This window comes from Hemibagrus wyckioides, linkage group LG19, assembly GCF_019097595.1.
Source record: "Hemibagrus wyckioides isolate EC202008001 linkage group LG19, SWU_Hwy_1.0, whole genome shotgun sequence".
NCBI lineage: Eukaryota > Metazoa > Chordata > Actinopteri > Siluriformes > Bagridae > Hemibagrus > Hemibagrus wyckioides.
The window spans coordinates 17,954,478-17,970,796 of NC_080728.1; the positions used below are offsets into that span (position 1 = coordinate 17,954,478).

The 16,319-nt window shown below is 42.1% G+C and overlaps 1 protein-coding gene across 1 annotated transcript in view; it reads right to left on the reverse strand.

Moving 5' to 3' along the window:
* The window catches only part of plxna4 (plexin A4), a 318,824-nt gene that overhangs the window by 273,942 nt on the left and 28,563 nt on the right, over window positions 1-16,319 (reverse strand). The window contains exon 2 of the mRNA XM_058416905.1: window positions 13,892-15,200. Coding sequence (XP_058272888.1) covers window positions 13,892-15,106 — 1,215 coding nt within the window. The 5' untranslated portion in view covers window positions 15,107-15,200. The remainder of the gene's footprint in view (window positions 1-13,891; window positions 15,201-16,319) is intronic.

The following is a 16,319-nucleotide window of genomic DNA, read 5'->3' on the forward strand; positions in this document are numbered from 1 at the left end:
CTCTCTCTCTCTCTCTCTGTCCAAGGCTTCTTGTTGGCCTGGTACACAGAACAGCATCAGAAATCAGATGTGCTTTGTTACAGGGAGGATCCAGCTTTTGTCTGCTGAGTACAGTATGACAGGACAAACCCATGTTGTCTTTCTGTTGTGTCGGACAATCCCAAAAAAGTCCACACAAGAGTTCTCAAAGTGGTTTCTGACCCAACTCCAACTGAGTGCAGCAGAAAAATTTACATTTTACATTTATGGAATTTGGCAGACGTCCTCATCCAAAGCGATTTACAGTGGATCTACAGTGGAACCTCGGCATACGAATACGGCCTTCCTTTATGAATTTTCGCCTTAAGAATTGAAATTTTGCAAGAAATTTGCATCGGCATACGAAACATTTTCAGCATACAAACGAACCAAACCAAACGCCGGCTAAGTTGCGCACACGTCCGAGAGCCGTTCAAAACTCTTTTGCGTCAGTAGAAAAGCCAGTTGAAGCAAGTTTACCAATTTTCTGAGTCAACCCACGACACCAATGTTGTCTTCAGCATGTATTCAAAGGCTAGGTTTTTTGTTGACAGATTGGTGGTGTGGGCGGTCTGTTCTATTTTTAGCCCAAGCTTGGTGGCACCACTTCCTGTGAGGAGCCTTGACATGGAATGCTTGACTTGGGTCAGTTCTTTGTAAGCAGCTGCACAGTTTCCATACGCTTCATATTGGAAATATTGGTCATATTTTTGGGCGGCTGGAACGGATTATCTGCATTTACATTATTTCTTATGGGAAAATTCGTCTCACAATACACATTTTCGCTTAATGAAATCGTCCCCAGAACGAATTAAATCCGTAGGCCGAGGTTCCATTGTATCTCATGTATACAACTGAGAGGTTGAGGGTCAAGGGTCCAGCAGTGGCAGTCTAATGAGCACATTGAGAACCCTGATAAAAATCTGCTTAGAAGGAATTCGAGGGCGGTTGTTGCATCATTAGTAAACATTTCCATAAAACATGCTTTTATAAATTTGTAATGATTCTGCATAATTAACCGTTTACTCTTCAGGGACTCTTGTAAAGGTGCTTTAGGTAAGTTTTTTTTCCACCCTGCGATTAGTCAGAGTGCAGTTTTTGCATCCAGGGGCATGTGTATTTTATGTTGTTACTATGGAAATGATGCATATAAAGCCATTGTGCTAAACGTTTATCAACACCTTCTGACCAATCAGGTTTGAGAATTCAAGAGCTACAGAACTCTACGCTATAAAGTTTTACCTTTTAAAGAAAAAAGAAGAAGAAGAAGAACGTTCTTGATCATTTCTGGTCATCGTTCTTACAGCAAAGATTAGATAAATGTAAACGTGGGAGTCTAATGGTGATATCTTCATTCAGAGTGACTTATAGAAGTGCTTTGCAGTCTTTGAAATAAACACATCCTGATACTGGGTCACTAGGTCAAGTACACCATCAGTCTAGAAACTCAGTTTTGAAGTGCTAGTACAGATACTCCAGGAAGAAGCAGGACTGTAGAAGTCGTTTGAAGACTCCCAGCTTGTTCTTCAGCTGTTCCTACATCCAGGGCAGAACCCGGGGCAGATCTGAGGCTAAAGAACGCTACGACGTCTGAACCAGGCTCCCAGAAACCCGTTCCCAACAATCGTATAATTACCCCTTTCAAATCTGCTCCCTTTTTCATGCTCAAGTAATATCTCACGCCGAGCCTGTTGTTAGCAACAAAGACATCGCTTCCCACAAGTCTCTTCTCCGTGTTCGACGTAATTATATCAACACTCAATTACAGCGCCACACAAGCCCTCGTGAGCCTCGAGAACAGCTGAATGCGTCAATGATTGCTTCTCAGACGCAATAAATAAATAAATAATTAATTAAATGAAAGCCCACAAGCTCAGAGAGGGTCCGGATGGCAGACGGATGAAGGGATGAAGGGATGAAAGGATGGCGTCTTTTATTTGTCTCAGTCTACATCTGAAGTCTGTTCCGCTCGCTGATCCGTACTGGGCTCCAGCAGGATGGAGTGACTGATAGAGTGCAGGATCGAGACAGGATCTTCATACTGACGAGGGCATCTGCTGTGTGAGCGAGACAAACCCAAGCACTACGCTACACTCAATAACCGCACTGGAACGTGGCATTCCCGGGAATATGGTGCTCTCTTTCCCTTTCGGAATGTGTCTTCTTGTTGCTATGGCGATACGATGATTATAATATCAGCACGCATTTTGGAGAATTATGTCTCAATATGGTTTTTCTGAGAACGTAGGTAAAAAAAAAAATTCTTTTAATTTTCTTTAATAATTACAAACTGATAGAATTTCTTGTTAAAACTTTTTTTCCAGTAAATATTTGTTTTTAATTTTTTAAAATTAAAAAAATATATTTTTTTAATATTTAATATTTCAGTGTTCAATATTTGTTTTTAATGTTTATAGTTATATTTATTTATGTATTTGTTTGTTTGTTTAATTATCTTTTGCGGACATTAAACAGCACATCGTTTAGCTCAAAAGTACTTTACTGCTGGAAAATTGTTCCCACAAAACCACTTTTTCTGGTTACGTTTCCTTTTACACAGGTTCACCATATTGCCTCATTTTCAGTATTTAAATATGTGTTTAATTGTATAAACATATTATATTTGTTTTTATTTTTACTTATTTTTATTAGATATATTTAATTTTATTCTTAATGGAGAATTCATTTATGTATTTATTTAACCTTTCAGACATTAAATAGTGAATCAGCTATTTTATTTATTTATTTATTTATTTATTCATTCATTCATTCACTCACTCACTCATTTATTTATGTAATGAATTAATTCATTTATTTATCCAATAATTCATTCATTCATTTATTCATTCATTTATTTATTTAACTTTTCAGACATTAAATGGTGAATCAGCTATTTTTATTTATTTATTCATTCATTCATTCATTCACTCATTAATTTTTTTATTATTTTTATTTTAGCAGTGCAAATGTACTGATAGTATTTCTGGGAAACTCACAGACCTGTATCTCTTGATACATGTTGTGTCTCATATAAATGCTGCCTTTGAGAATCATGCTACGACATTTTGCCCACATCAGCCACCTCTAGTTGTTACTCTTCCTGTCAATCTCACTCCAAGCTCTTACCACACACTGTGTCAAAGGTGTTACAGAACATTAAAATTCCCACCAGTTCCTTTCCGTCTGTGTCGTTTCGTCCCTTTCTGCCATCTCCTGCCCTGCTGCCTTCAAGCAAAAGAGCTATCTCCAGTCGAGCCCCAAAGGCAGGACTTCTGAAGCCCCGGGATGAAACAGAACGAGGACTAACGCACACCCGAGAGCCTGAAGAGGACGGAGGGATGAGTCATGAGTCGCAGCCTGCCTCATGACATTTCCCTGTGAGCTCCTCGAGGAAGAAAAGAGAAGCTCTTCTTGGGGAAGACGTCTATCTCCTCGTAGCACATGTTGTGTCGAGTCTGAATTAGCATTGCTGGATATGACACTGGCCTTTACAGAGCAGCATCGTCAGGGGGTGAGAAATTCTACAGAATGGACAGGGAGGAGATTAAAGTGTATGGAGATGAGTTCAGTGATCCAGCTGTAGAGCATCATCAAGCTCCTCTTACTGCTGCAGGAGGACAAGAGGCTAAGACTCCCTCTAGCATCATCACGTGGGCTTTGATATGATTTCTGTTGGTCTTCCTCTCTCTCTCTCTTTCTCTCTCTCTTTCTCTGTCTTTCTACATCTGTCTCCCTCTGTCTCTCGTGTAATCTCTCACTGTCTTTCTCACTCTCTCTCTCTCTCTCTCTCTCTGTCCATCTTCCTTTCTTGTAATCTCTCTGTCTGTCTGTCTTTCTTCTAATATCTCTCTCTCTGTCTTCCTCTTTCTCTTACTCTGTCTATCTCTCTTTCACTTTGTACGCCTGTCTGTTTTTCTCTCTCTTGCTTTTCTGTTTTCTTGTACTATCTCTCTCTCTGTCTTCCTCTTGCTCTTCCCCTGTCTATCTCCGTCATTCTCACTCTCTCTGTCTCTCTCTCACTTTGTCTCTCTTTTTGCTCTCTCTCTGCCTGCCTGTCTCTCTCTCTCTCTTACATTGTCCGCCCATCTCTCTCTCTCTCGCTCTCTCTCTCTCTCTCTCTCTCCACTTGTATTTTTCTCTCTCTTTTACTTTATCTGTCTCTTGTTTTTTTCTACAATACTTGTTTATTTTCCCCTCTGCATGCATCAGTATCATAATCACCCGAGTCATCAGGCTTCTCGTGTACGATGATTGAACCTGCTCGTCAGAGGCGTAACGAGGCTCCGGGTCGCTGGTGTTTACTGTATGTGGCGTGAATGCACACACAATCAAATTAGAGCTAATTACGCTTTGATGTTTGCAGAGAACAAGGGAAATAAAGATGTCTGAAAATGAAAGCCAACAGGGAGAAGGCACAATACCCAGAGGAGCACATTAGCTTTTCACCCAGACGTGTAAAGTGACTGTTGACTGACTGACGATAAGCACACAATGATTTTCACGATGATTTATGACCTTTGCCTCCGTAATTACACACAGCCACATAAGTAATGAGCTCGATAAATCTGACACACACACAAAAAAACCAGAGGTGGAAGTGGGCGGAGCTTCAGGAGCAAAAGTCAATCCGTGTCACACGTCGTAAATTGTTTTAATTCTTTTGTCGTGTCGAGACTAAAGCCGTGGACTTGGATTTATGAATTATTTATCTGTTTGCGCTGATACAGGATCAGCTGTTGCTCGGCCACGTGGAACAAAATTCCCCATCAAAATGACATTTTATTGAAATTCCTCTAAGGAGAAATTTTCATCCTTGTCAAGAGTCGTCTCCATGGCGATCGCAGATGTCTGTTTTCTCTTTACAGGATAGCGTTACACAAAAAAACGTTAAAAGAACGGACATTGTCTCAAAGCAGCTTTACAGAACATAAGAAATATAGAACAAAAAGTTAAAGATTAATAATAGACTTATATTTAAATTTATTTGTATTTATCCCTACTGAGAAAGCCCGTGTGATGTGATCGAATTTTCTCAAAGGAAATAATGTAAAAAGCAGATAATTCGTTCCAGCCGGCCAAAAATATGACCAATATGACCAATACGAAGCGTATGTAAACTGTACAGCTGCTTACAAGGAACTGACCCAGGCCAAGCATTCCATGTCAAGGCTCCTCACAGGAAGTCGTGCCACCAAGCTTGGGCTAAAAATAGAACAGACCGCCACCAATCTGTCAACAAAAAAACACCCGAAACATCACCTCGCTTTTGAATGCAACACTGGTATCGTGGGTTGACTCTTTCCAAACAGCTTCCACCGACGCAAACAAGTTTTATTCCAGAAAGTCTTTGTATTCTGATGCAAATTTCTTGCAAAATTTCAATTCTTAAGGCGAAAATTGGTAAAGGAGGGCATTCATATGCCGAGGTTCTGTCAGAAATCATTCTGTTAACCTGAAACAGAGTTTTCTGAGGATGAGGGACAAGGACTGGATTAAAGTTTAAAAATAATAAAAATAATAATAATCCAGAAATGTTACATGATCTGCCTGTATTTTTCTTTTTTAATATCTTTTCATGATGTAATCTAGGCTGCTTTTTATACACACTATTTCTACACTACACTATACACACAGTGCAGGGACTCACAGGGAAATAAACCGGAGTGTGAGTGTAAAGGATTTTTTTTAAAGGCAACTGCAGTGCTTCAACACAGAAATAGAAGAGAGAGGAAACAAGTGCAATGCTGCATTTGCCTGATTTCTACCTCACTCACTCTTCTTTTCCTTATCTCTCTCTCCCTCGCTCTCTCTCGCACTTTTTCTGCTGACACAAGGAACACAGGCAGCAGCAAGTGCTTTATTTTAATAGGTCAAATGTCCCCTCAGTATGATCTATGAATCCATCCAGTCTATTGGTGTTGAGCTGCGTTGTTCACTCGAGTCAGCTCAGAAGCAACGCCTCGCCACGTCAAACCCGTTTACGGGGAACGTCGCTCGAAACGTCACAACCGAAACCGTCAGGACTCTCTTAATCAGCAGCATGTAATTAACTAGTTATGGAAATGAAGGCTGTTGATAAACATACAGACATATGACAAGACACTAAACACTCCCACTTCACGTCCCACTTCACAAACAATGGACCTCGTTTATCAAACTCGATGCGAATGGATTTATTCGTAAATCGTTCACGAAGGCCGAATGTGCTGTTCAGGAAATTCCTGGAAATTCCTGGGTTCTAGATCGGATAATTGGTGAGGAGTTACTGCGGTTTTATAGACGGATTACGCCGTCTGGTTTGAATCACTTATTTGTTTCTATTTTCCAATGATTTTGTAAAACGCAGTCGTTAAAGAGATGGAGAGAGGGAGAGAGGCAGACACACTAAGAGAGAGAGAAGAAGGGAGTGAGAAGGACAGAGAGATAAAATGACAGAAATAGAGAGAATAGAAGAGAGAAAGGCAGAGAGAGAGCGAGAGAGAGAGAGAGAGAGCGAGAGAGAGAGAGAGAGAGAAAGAAAGACAGACAGAAAGACAGACAGAGTGAGAGAGAGAGAGAGAGAGACAGAGTGAGAGAGAGAGATGGACAGACAGACAAACTAAGAGAAATTGAAAGAAGGGAGGGAGGGAGACAGAGAGAGAGAGACTGATACAGAGTGAGAAAAAAAACAGAAATAGAGAGAAAGAGACAGACAAAGACAAAGAGAGAGAGAGAGAGAGAGACAGAGAGAGAGACATTCTGACAGAAAGAGGGAGAAAGACAGAAATAAATTGAAAGACAGATAGACAGATAGGCAGACAGACAGATAGATGAAGCAATGGGAGAAGAGAGACAGAGAGAAGGAGAAGTGAAGGGAAAGAGAGAAATCTTATTTGTGACGTAAAAAAAGAAAGCCATCTCCATAACAAATCTTTATAATAAATGACAACAAAACACTAATTGTATTTGACTTAACATGGAAGTGGGAAGTGGGAACTTGGAATTGCATCATTTTTTCCCTCCATGTGTTTGAGCTACGATATGGGAGAAAAAAAACAAACTGGACTTGAACTGAACAATGCATTAGTGTGTGTCTCTACAGTGCTGCAGGGACGATGGAGGTCTGTAGGCCGACCCGGAAGTGACATCACGCTGATTTCCTCGACAAGCAGTTTTGGAGGCGTCGGTCAATGCAGATCAGCTGTGAATGCACTTCTACACTGCTGTTTAAATACAATTCCTCTGTATGATCTAAAACTAGCCGGACGTGACATAATGAAGTGCTCGGTCCATTCTAAGGCACAAAGAGAATGTTGATTTATGGAGTGTAATTATCAGCTGAGCTGAAGCAGCGTCCTGTGCAGTGACCGAGGTGTAAACCGAGTGTGTGAGTGAGTGTGTGTGACGGAGAGAAAGAACTGCAGTCTGACAGAGGAAAAAAATGAACCGAGGTAGTCAGCTAAATACTGTTTTTTAATGTGTGTACACATTAGTTACGCTGTTTATTCCTCTGTGTGTGTGTCTGTGTGTGTGTGTGTGTGTTTATAATCATACACGTCTGTAAAGCATGGCTGCCCTAAAGAGCAGCAGGGTCGTTGCACTGCACTTTAATTGGTGGAGAAACACATCATGATTAAAGAGATGAAAAGAGAGAGAGAGAGAGAGAGAGACTGAGATAGACAGAAAAACAGAATAGAAAATGAGAGAGAGAGAGAGGGAACAAGGAGAAAGTAAGGAGAGAAAGACAGACAGAGAGATGAGGAGGAAAAGAGAGAGATAGACAGGGAAAGAGGGAGGGAGAGAGAGAGAAAGAAATAGACAGTGAGACACACAGAGAGATGGTGTGATGGATGGATAGATAGATAGATAGATAGATAGATAGATAGATAGATAGATAGATAGATAGATAGATAGATAGATAGATAGATAGATAGATGAAGTGAGACAGTCAGAGAGAGAGAAAAGAGAGAAAGACAGACAGAGAAAGACTGTGTGACAGACTGAAAGAGAGAGAGAGAGAGAGAGAGAGAGAGAGAGAGAAGGGTGGGGGGTACGACAGTAAGATGAAGCAACAGGGAGAAGGCAGACAGGGAAAGACAGAGAGATGAGGAGGGAGAGGTATAGAGAGAGATAGACAGGGAAAGGAGGAGTGTAAGGTACAGAAGGTTGAGACAGACAGAGAGAAAAAGAAGTGATGGAAGAGAAAAACAGACAGGGACAGACAGCAAGATGATGTGAGAGAGAGATAGGGAAAGAGGGAGAGTAAGATAAAGAGAAAGGGTCAGAGTTAGATGAAGCAATGGGGAGAGAGAGAGAAGCGAAGGAAAAGAGAGGGAAAGACAGACAGAGACAAGCAGTGAGAAGATGTGAATTGTAAGCCAGTGAAAGTCACACAGAGGGAGAGAGAGAGAGAGAGAGAGAGAGAGAGAGAGAGAGATAGATAGATAGATAGATAGATAGATAGATAGATAGATAGATAGATAGATAGATAGATAGAGAATAAGATGAAGCAAAGGGGGGGAGACGTGAACTGAAAGACACACAGTGAGAGAGAGAGAGAGAGAGAGAGAGAGAGAGAGAGAGAGAGAGGGAGGGAGGGAGGGAGGGAGGGAGGGATAATGATTTCCCCACACTCATCCTAAATGCTCATCATCATCATCATCGCTGTTGTATCACTGCACACTGTGATGCATTTATTCATAAACTAATAATAATGGCTATAAATAAGATCATAAATAATTCCAGCTTCCTTAAGCAACGTTTGCTTTTATGCAGAATCCAGTAAACGATGTTTATTCCTCTAACCTGGCCTGCAGATGTGCTCGTTACCGAGCGGCTAAACGAGATAAACGATCCCGGAGGCGGAGTGTAGCCGAGGTGAGTGAGCAGGATGAGCCCGGGTTATTTTGTCTTTGCTGAGAGATTTTTTTATTTTTTGGTCATAAATATTCATCAGCATGCAGCTACAGCGGCGAGTACAAGTGGCGTAATTACACCTTCATCTCCTCGTCCGCTGTCTTCCTCGATTCAGATTTCTAAGCTTTTACGTCTTCTCGTGTGTTACATAACATCCATAATGCTAATCATACACAATCACGGCACATTTGTTGCTATGGTAACAGATTACTCGGTAGCGCGGCATCTGTAAAACAATATTATCCCTACAGGATTCAAGCACTTCTGGAAAAATCATCAATTCAAGCAGAATTACTGTCACAGGAACTACTTCCTGTTAGAACATTATAGCAGCTATAAATATTTGCCTCTGTTTTCTATTAGGAAATTTATCACAGCCTTCTTGTACATTGACAGGTTTGTAGCTGTTACCATAGCAACTGTAACATGTCAGAAAAACCAATCACCGACATGTTGTACATTTACAGGTGTTTAGCTGTTACCATAGCAACTGTAACATATTAAGAACTGAATCACTGGCATCTTTTGCATTTCCGGGTTTGTAGCTGTTACCATAGCAACATTAACATTAACATTAACATTAACGTACATGTCCTGTACGTTTACAGGTTTGTATCCATTACCATAGCAACGATGACATAACAGGAAATTCATCACCACTGTCTTGTGAAAGAACAGGTTTGTAGCTGTTACCACAGCAACTACAACATAAATCACCACTGTCCTGTAGGTTTCCAGGATTGTAGCCGTTACCATAGCAACGGTAACATATGAGGAAATTTATCACCACCGTCTTGTGAATGTACAGGTTTTTCGCTGTTACCATGGCAACTGTAGCATGTCAGAAAACTAATCACTGCCATCTTGTAGATTCACAGGTCTGTAGCTGTTACCATAGCAATGGTAACATATTTGGAAATTAAACACTGCTGTCTTGTGGATGTACAGGATTTTAGCTGTTACCATAGCAACTGGAACTTGTCAGAAAAGTAATCGCTGGAAGCTTTTGCATTTCCAGGTTTGTAGCTGTTACTATAGCAACCGTAACATGTCAGAAAACTAACCCCCGTTGTACATTTACAGGTTTTTAGCTGTTAGCATAGCAACTGTAACATATCAGAAAACTAATCACCGCTGTCTTGTACATTTACAGGATTGTAGCTGTTACCATAGCAACTATAACATGTTAGGACATTAATCACCATTGTCTTGTACATTTCCGAGTTTGTAGCTGTTACCATAGCAACTGTAATACATTAGAAAATTAATCAGCCATGTGGTATGTTAACAAGTTGTACAGCTCGTCTATCCCGAGGCAGCTTTGTAACTGTCCAAGCAGTGTGAGAAATTATTTTCCCCTTTCTCCAGCTCGCTCTCGCCGTGACCCCATGCTAATCCAATTAGACTCGCATACAGCAGAATCCAAAACCAGCAACCAAATCATCATCATCATCATCATCAGCCTCATCCATTCTCTTTCAACCGTCCTACTTCTACTCCTTTCCTCCTGGACACCCTTCCTGTCAGAGCAACCCTACCCATAAACGATAGCTTAAAACGAAAAGAAGTAAATCCTCAGCAATACTCCAGTGCCATTCGTTCGTTTCATTCCTTCATGCATTATTTAGGCCGGCGGCTCATCCGAGACTAACAGGAGCTGCATGGTGTAAAATCATATCCGTGTGATCGCAGTGAAACCCGCGGATCGCAGGATCACTCGCCGTTCTCCCGTTCGTGTCACTTCTTGCTTTTTATATTGTCATGCAACACGTTCCCTGTGCAGAATCCGCTAATCATGAAAACGAACGGTTTTGTTTAGCGGCACTGTGCATCTGAGAAATCAGCGGGATGAGCGTGTATGTGCGAGTGTGTGTGTGTGTGCTTGTAAATAAGAAAAGAGCTCAGCATGGATAGGTTAGACAAGGCTGTAACGGAATACTCTAATTGACTACATGATAAACATCTTCACCTTTCTTAATTAGTTATTAAGTGCTAGTACGAGGAGCACTAGTCTGATCCTTAACCCTTTTCACCAATACACCAGCATTCCAAATGGACTTATAAGACATTTTTGTTCAGCATAAACAAATGAATGATTTTCTGGCTGTGAATCTGATATAAAATGAGTCTGTTGGCTTTCAGTGTGTTTTAGATGTGTTTTTCCCTCTCATGGATAACCTTACATGGAATTTTAGTGGTTGAAGATAAACTTTAGCTGCATTTTAGAAGAACAATCATTTGGAGCATCTCAGAGAGCAGAAATGGGTTTGATATCAACATTTACTTTGAACATACAAACATGTCTGTGTGGAGAAAACTAACCTGGATCTTTTCTATAAATATACACTATATTGCCAAAGGCTTTGGGACATCTGCCTTTACATGCACATAAATATAATATGAAGTTTGTTTTGCAGTTGTAACAGCTCCAACTCTTGGGAAGGCTTTCTACAAGGTTTAGGAGTGTGTTTATGGGAATTTTAAACCATTCCTCGAGACAAGAAGGCCTGGTTCACAGTCTCTGCTCTAATTCATCCCAAAGGTGTTCTATCAGGTTGAGGTCAGGACAGTCAAGTTCCTCCACACCAAACTCACTCATCCATGTCTTTATGGACCTTGCTTTGTGCACTGGTGTACAGTCATGTTGGAACAGGTAGGGGTCATCCCCAAACTGTTCCCACAAAGTTGGGAGCATGAAATTGTCCAAAATGTCTTGGTATGAAGCTGAAGCATTGAGAGTTTCTTTCACGGGAACTAAGGGGCTGAGTCCAACCCCTGAATTCAATGATTTGGAGGGGTGTCCCAAAACTTTTGGCACTATAAATTTCTTAAAGTACTGAGTGTCTACTTTCATATGAGCTTCATATTAACCACCACTGTGGAGTGGAACATGAAGACACTCAATCATCAACATGGACACAACAAAACGTGAGCAAACTCCATTTTTGTCCATATTAAGAAATATTCCTCACGTTGTTGGAGCTATATTTCTTATTATCTTATTTCAGCATCATCCTCGAGAGAAGTGTTATTGCTAACACAATTCCAACTTTGTGCTAAAAGTTTCCGCGATCTCATAAGGACCAGGTTTCTTATTTTGTTAGCTCTTATAATAAAAGAGCAACAGCTTCTTTACTTACTCACTGTTTCTCACGCAATGTAAAGTGAATGAAATCTCCAAAGCAGAAGTCATGAAGACGTCACTAAAACCTACAATAATAGTAAAAACTGCAAGAATGCAAAGCAGCTACAGTATGTATGAGGTATGAGATCTGTGGAATCAGCGTGAAAGTTGGAAGATCAGTTGAAAGAAAGGATTGCAGCAGTGCCGCATCACTCTATTTACATAGAAAAGCTAATTGGGTAAAGCTAGTTTGCATGCTAATCAGTTTAATAGTGAATTAATACCATATTACAGGATCAGAACTACACAATCATCTTATCACAGACTGAATTAGAAGCGGTGGTATTATGTAATATTAATACAAAAAGGGCAAAGAGGGCCGAGGGCAGAGTTACAAGATGGCATTCGATGTTAAATCATGTGTTTTGCTTGGTGTTTGTGCCTCAAGCTTCTGATATTCCTCTCGAAATGAGATCATTATGTGATCCGTTGCTCTAGCGCGGCCCTCGGATCTAATTTGTTTTGGGTCGCCTTCTTCCCACCCCAATCAAACACGTCTGCCAGGGCCTTGAGCGGGAAAGCTGGTAGCCATAGTTACAGCAGGCGGAGAAGCAAGCCATTTATCTCCCGCCCCTCAGTGACGCCTGCTTTCTAATTTATGCTGCAGTGGCTGTACTGCAGCGTGTGCACCATTTCTACACACACCGCCGTCTCGTCTCGTCTCGGTCTTGAGGCCCACACTTTTCCGAGACGGTGCTCTATAGCACCCTGTCTCTGATTTATCTGGTGTGTAAGTGCGCGTTTAGATCCGTGTGTGTGTGTGTGTGTGTGTGTGTGTGTGTGTGTATCTCACTCTCTCTCTCTCAGCCCCACATCCCACACTTTTCCCAGACAGCTCTCTAGCACCATGTCTCTGATTTATCCGGGTGCATATGCGCTATGAACACGTTTATCTGTGTGTGTGTGTGTGTGAGTGTCATCGATGTACACAAGCACATAAGGTTTGATGGTACACTTTCCACAACAATCTTTACACTAGCCGAATTATTGCAGATCCCATCGCCATCATTGCACTGCTGTTTGGTTAAATGAATCAACCCCTTCATTGCTCCTCTAGCTGCCTCGCCGCCCCCCTTTCCCATCCCTCCACAACCCCAAAGGGATGAGAGACAAACAGGCAGACGGCAAGCGTTAAACCTGGCCTGAGCTGTTCACGCGATAATGAGCGATTCATAACATCAGTAGAAAGTGGAAAGATTAATTCTAGCCGTGGCCGGCGTTCAATGAAATGCCATTACAATAATAGATTGACTCTCAGAGGAGGCCAATTTTGCATTTCAGGTTGTTTGGCGTCTATCAAATGGGCTAATGGAAAAATTGCATCCTCAAATAAGCACCTTTTTTTTAAACGACTGGCACAGAGTTTAACCTTATTTTCTAGAGCGAGACACGAAGAAAAAAAATCTAATCAAAAAGATTTATTAAATTCTGTACATCTGAATCCGAGAAAAACACTTAAGTCTACAGAAAGATCCCAGGCTCTGTGAAATACTGTAATAATTGTAAATATTAGCAGCTGTCAAACAATTGAACACATATCAGGTTCCCTGTAATCAAATCCTGCGTGTGGACAGTTGCACGTCGACTGAGACGCTAAGTGGAAAAGTCAGCATAATCGACCTGTTAGTTACTTTAATATTCTGGACTGAAGCATTTATCAGAAAAAAGGTCTATGGATTGTAACCATCAGCCAAGCAGTGTCCAAGGTGGGTGCCTCAGTAAGTATTTATAAGCAATGTGTGTGTGTGTGTGTTGCCAGAGATAAGGCTGGTAAATGATACTGTATTGGCTTACCGCACTGCTGCAGGGAATATCCTTCACTTTGAGCCAGGCCAGATCCAGCGTGCCCTCTCCTTTGTAACAGGACTGTAGCCTGTCCTTAATTCTCTCATTGATCTCCTTCAGGGCAAACACACACAAGGCTGACTCTTGAGACGATTCCTTTGGTCGCCTCTTCTGGCCTTTGGAGAACACGGCGTAAAGGATATCATCGTCCGGTCCCACACCCAGCGAGCGAGCCAGGATGGCACCTGCCTTAGACAAGTAGGCAGCCTGGAGAAGGCGATACTCCACACCACCCTTGACACAACCGAGGGGAACCTCTACGTACGAGTTGAATGCAGTGTCATCCTTGCAAAGTCGCACCAGTTTGGAAGTGAACACCTGTTCCCGGTTGGCCGAGGACGAACCCGCAGCCGGACCGCCACCCATCTCCGGCTGAAGTGTCAGGAAGTAGACGAAGTTGCCGCTGGCAAAACCGTAGACGTAATAGATGTCAAAATCGGGCACCACAGTAAAGGTGTCTGATGGGATCTTGATCATGGAGGCCACAAACTCATCATGGAAGACGTAGGCAAACATGCCATCCTCCTCTGAATTGCGAGCCAGTTTGCGACTCGAGATGGTCGGGAAGTACTCAGGCCTCCCGTCCACTGCTGTGGCCACAAACAGCTTGTCAGGTGAGGTGTTACCATAAGACACAATGACGCCAAAAACGGAGTCGCTCTCATTGACACCTGAGAGGTAATGCTCCTTCTTGTGAAAGGGCTCTCCAAGTTTGAAGAGATCATCCAGGCGAAGCAGCTTGCAGATACCCTGGTAGAGGCTCCCGCAAGCTAGCAGCCGATTTGCTCTATAGTCAATTAGTAGCATTTTATTGACATTGTTGGTGAGGGTCAGTGGCTCGCTGCAGGGCTGCACAATTCGTGGTGGGTAGCAATTGCGGTTGTCCTCCTCCGGGCCAGTTTGGTGCGACACCATTACGTCCAGCTCTTGTGAGAGCTTATAGATGCGGTTCACTACACCAAGGTACACGTTCCCATATCTGTAATCCACTGCCAAGTGGTTAAAGGTCCATTCTGGGTTCTCAGCATGGAACGTTCTGTAGTCCTTGTCCACTTTGGATGCAATGGAAGGCTGCTGTGGCCTTGAGGTGGAGAGGGGAAGCAAAGAAACAAAGAAGCAGCAAGAAACCAATAAACAGTTCAATTTTCTGTGGTGGGAAGCCATTGTCCTGACAGTATGGTGCAGAAGAAGGTCTCAAGTCAACTATTTGCAGCAGAATGATGTTTAGCCTTGTCTTGAGTCTGAGGACATTATGGACCTGTAGAAAGAGACAGAAACAAAATCAGCTTATAAGACACATGGGTTTAATCACAAGACACGTTAAACACAAACAAACAAGACAGGATGGAAACTAACATGAGTTTCAATCTGGACCTTTTAAGGCCTTGATATGAACAGGCTTAGAAAGGTTACATCTAGCTGGAAAAACAAGACAGAAACTGTCTAAACTGTCTAGGGATCTTATCCACAAAGGGCCAGTGTGGGTGCAGGTTTTCATACCAATCAAGCAGGAGCCATACCTGATTCCACCTGTTTAATCAGTTGATCTTGGCTTTCAATAGACTCAGGTGTGGCTTCTGCTTGGTTGGAATGAAAACCTGTGGATAAGATTGTACATCCCTGGTCTAAACCAAACAACTACAGGACATTGTAACTATCTGCTTGTCCAGGCTAATTAAACAGTCGTTGACTATTGATCATGAGGAGCAGGTGTCAGTAATTGGTTGAGGCACAGTGTTAGACTTGCAAGTCTGGTACGTTTAGTCTGGCCAAGAACCCCTAAATTAAAGCAATTGAGTCTCCTTCTCAGATAACCAACCAGAGCTAATATACACATCCATGTATTCGTCATAAACATGAAGGTTGTGGCCAAAAGGGGGTCCTGTACAAAACTCAACAAGCAGTCTCAACAGGCGTCTCAGGCTAGGAATACTTTCAAAGCTGCTGGAAACACAATATTCTCTACAAGAAGAAAAGTGTCAGGAGAGAGAGAGGACAAAGGAGAGCTAACCTCAGACTGTCCAAAGCCACAGGACAATTTCCAAATTGCAGGAATAATTAAGTGGGGGTAGTAACAAGGGCACTCAGGGAGATACACACACTGGTGCCATGAATAAATGCCAGCATCAATGGAGATAATGCAATTGCCCCAGGAGTTATCACTACAGACGGGCACTGGTTCTCCACATGTGCCCCACCTCACAGCCTGGGCTCTGGACCTCTAATTGATTTTCCCCTCTGCAACCGATTTGCATGCCTTGGTGGTTTTCTGTCGTTCCTCCTAATGCCGCAGCTCACCCACTGATTTTGCTAAGAGAAGAGGCGGAGAAAGATATGCAATGTTTATGAGCAGAGGTAAACCGCTGGGCCAATTAGG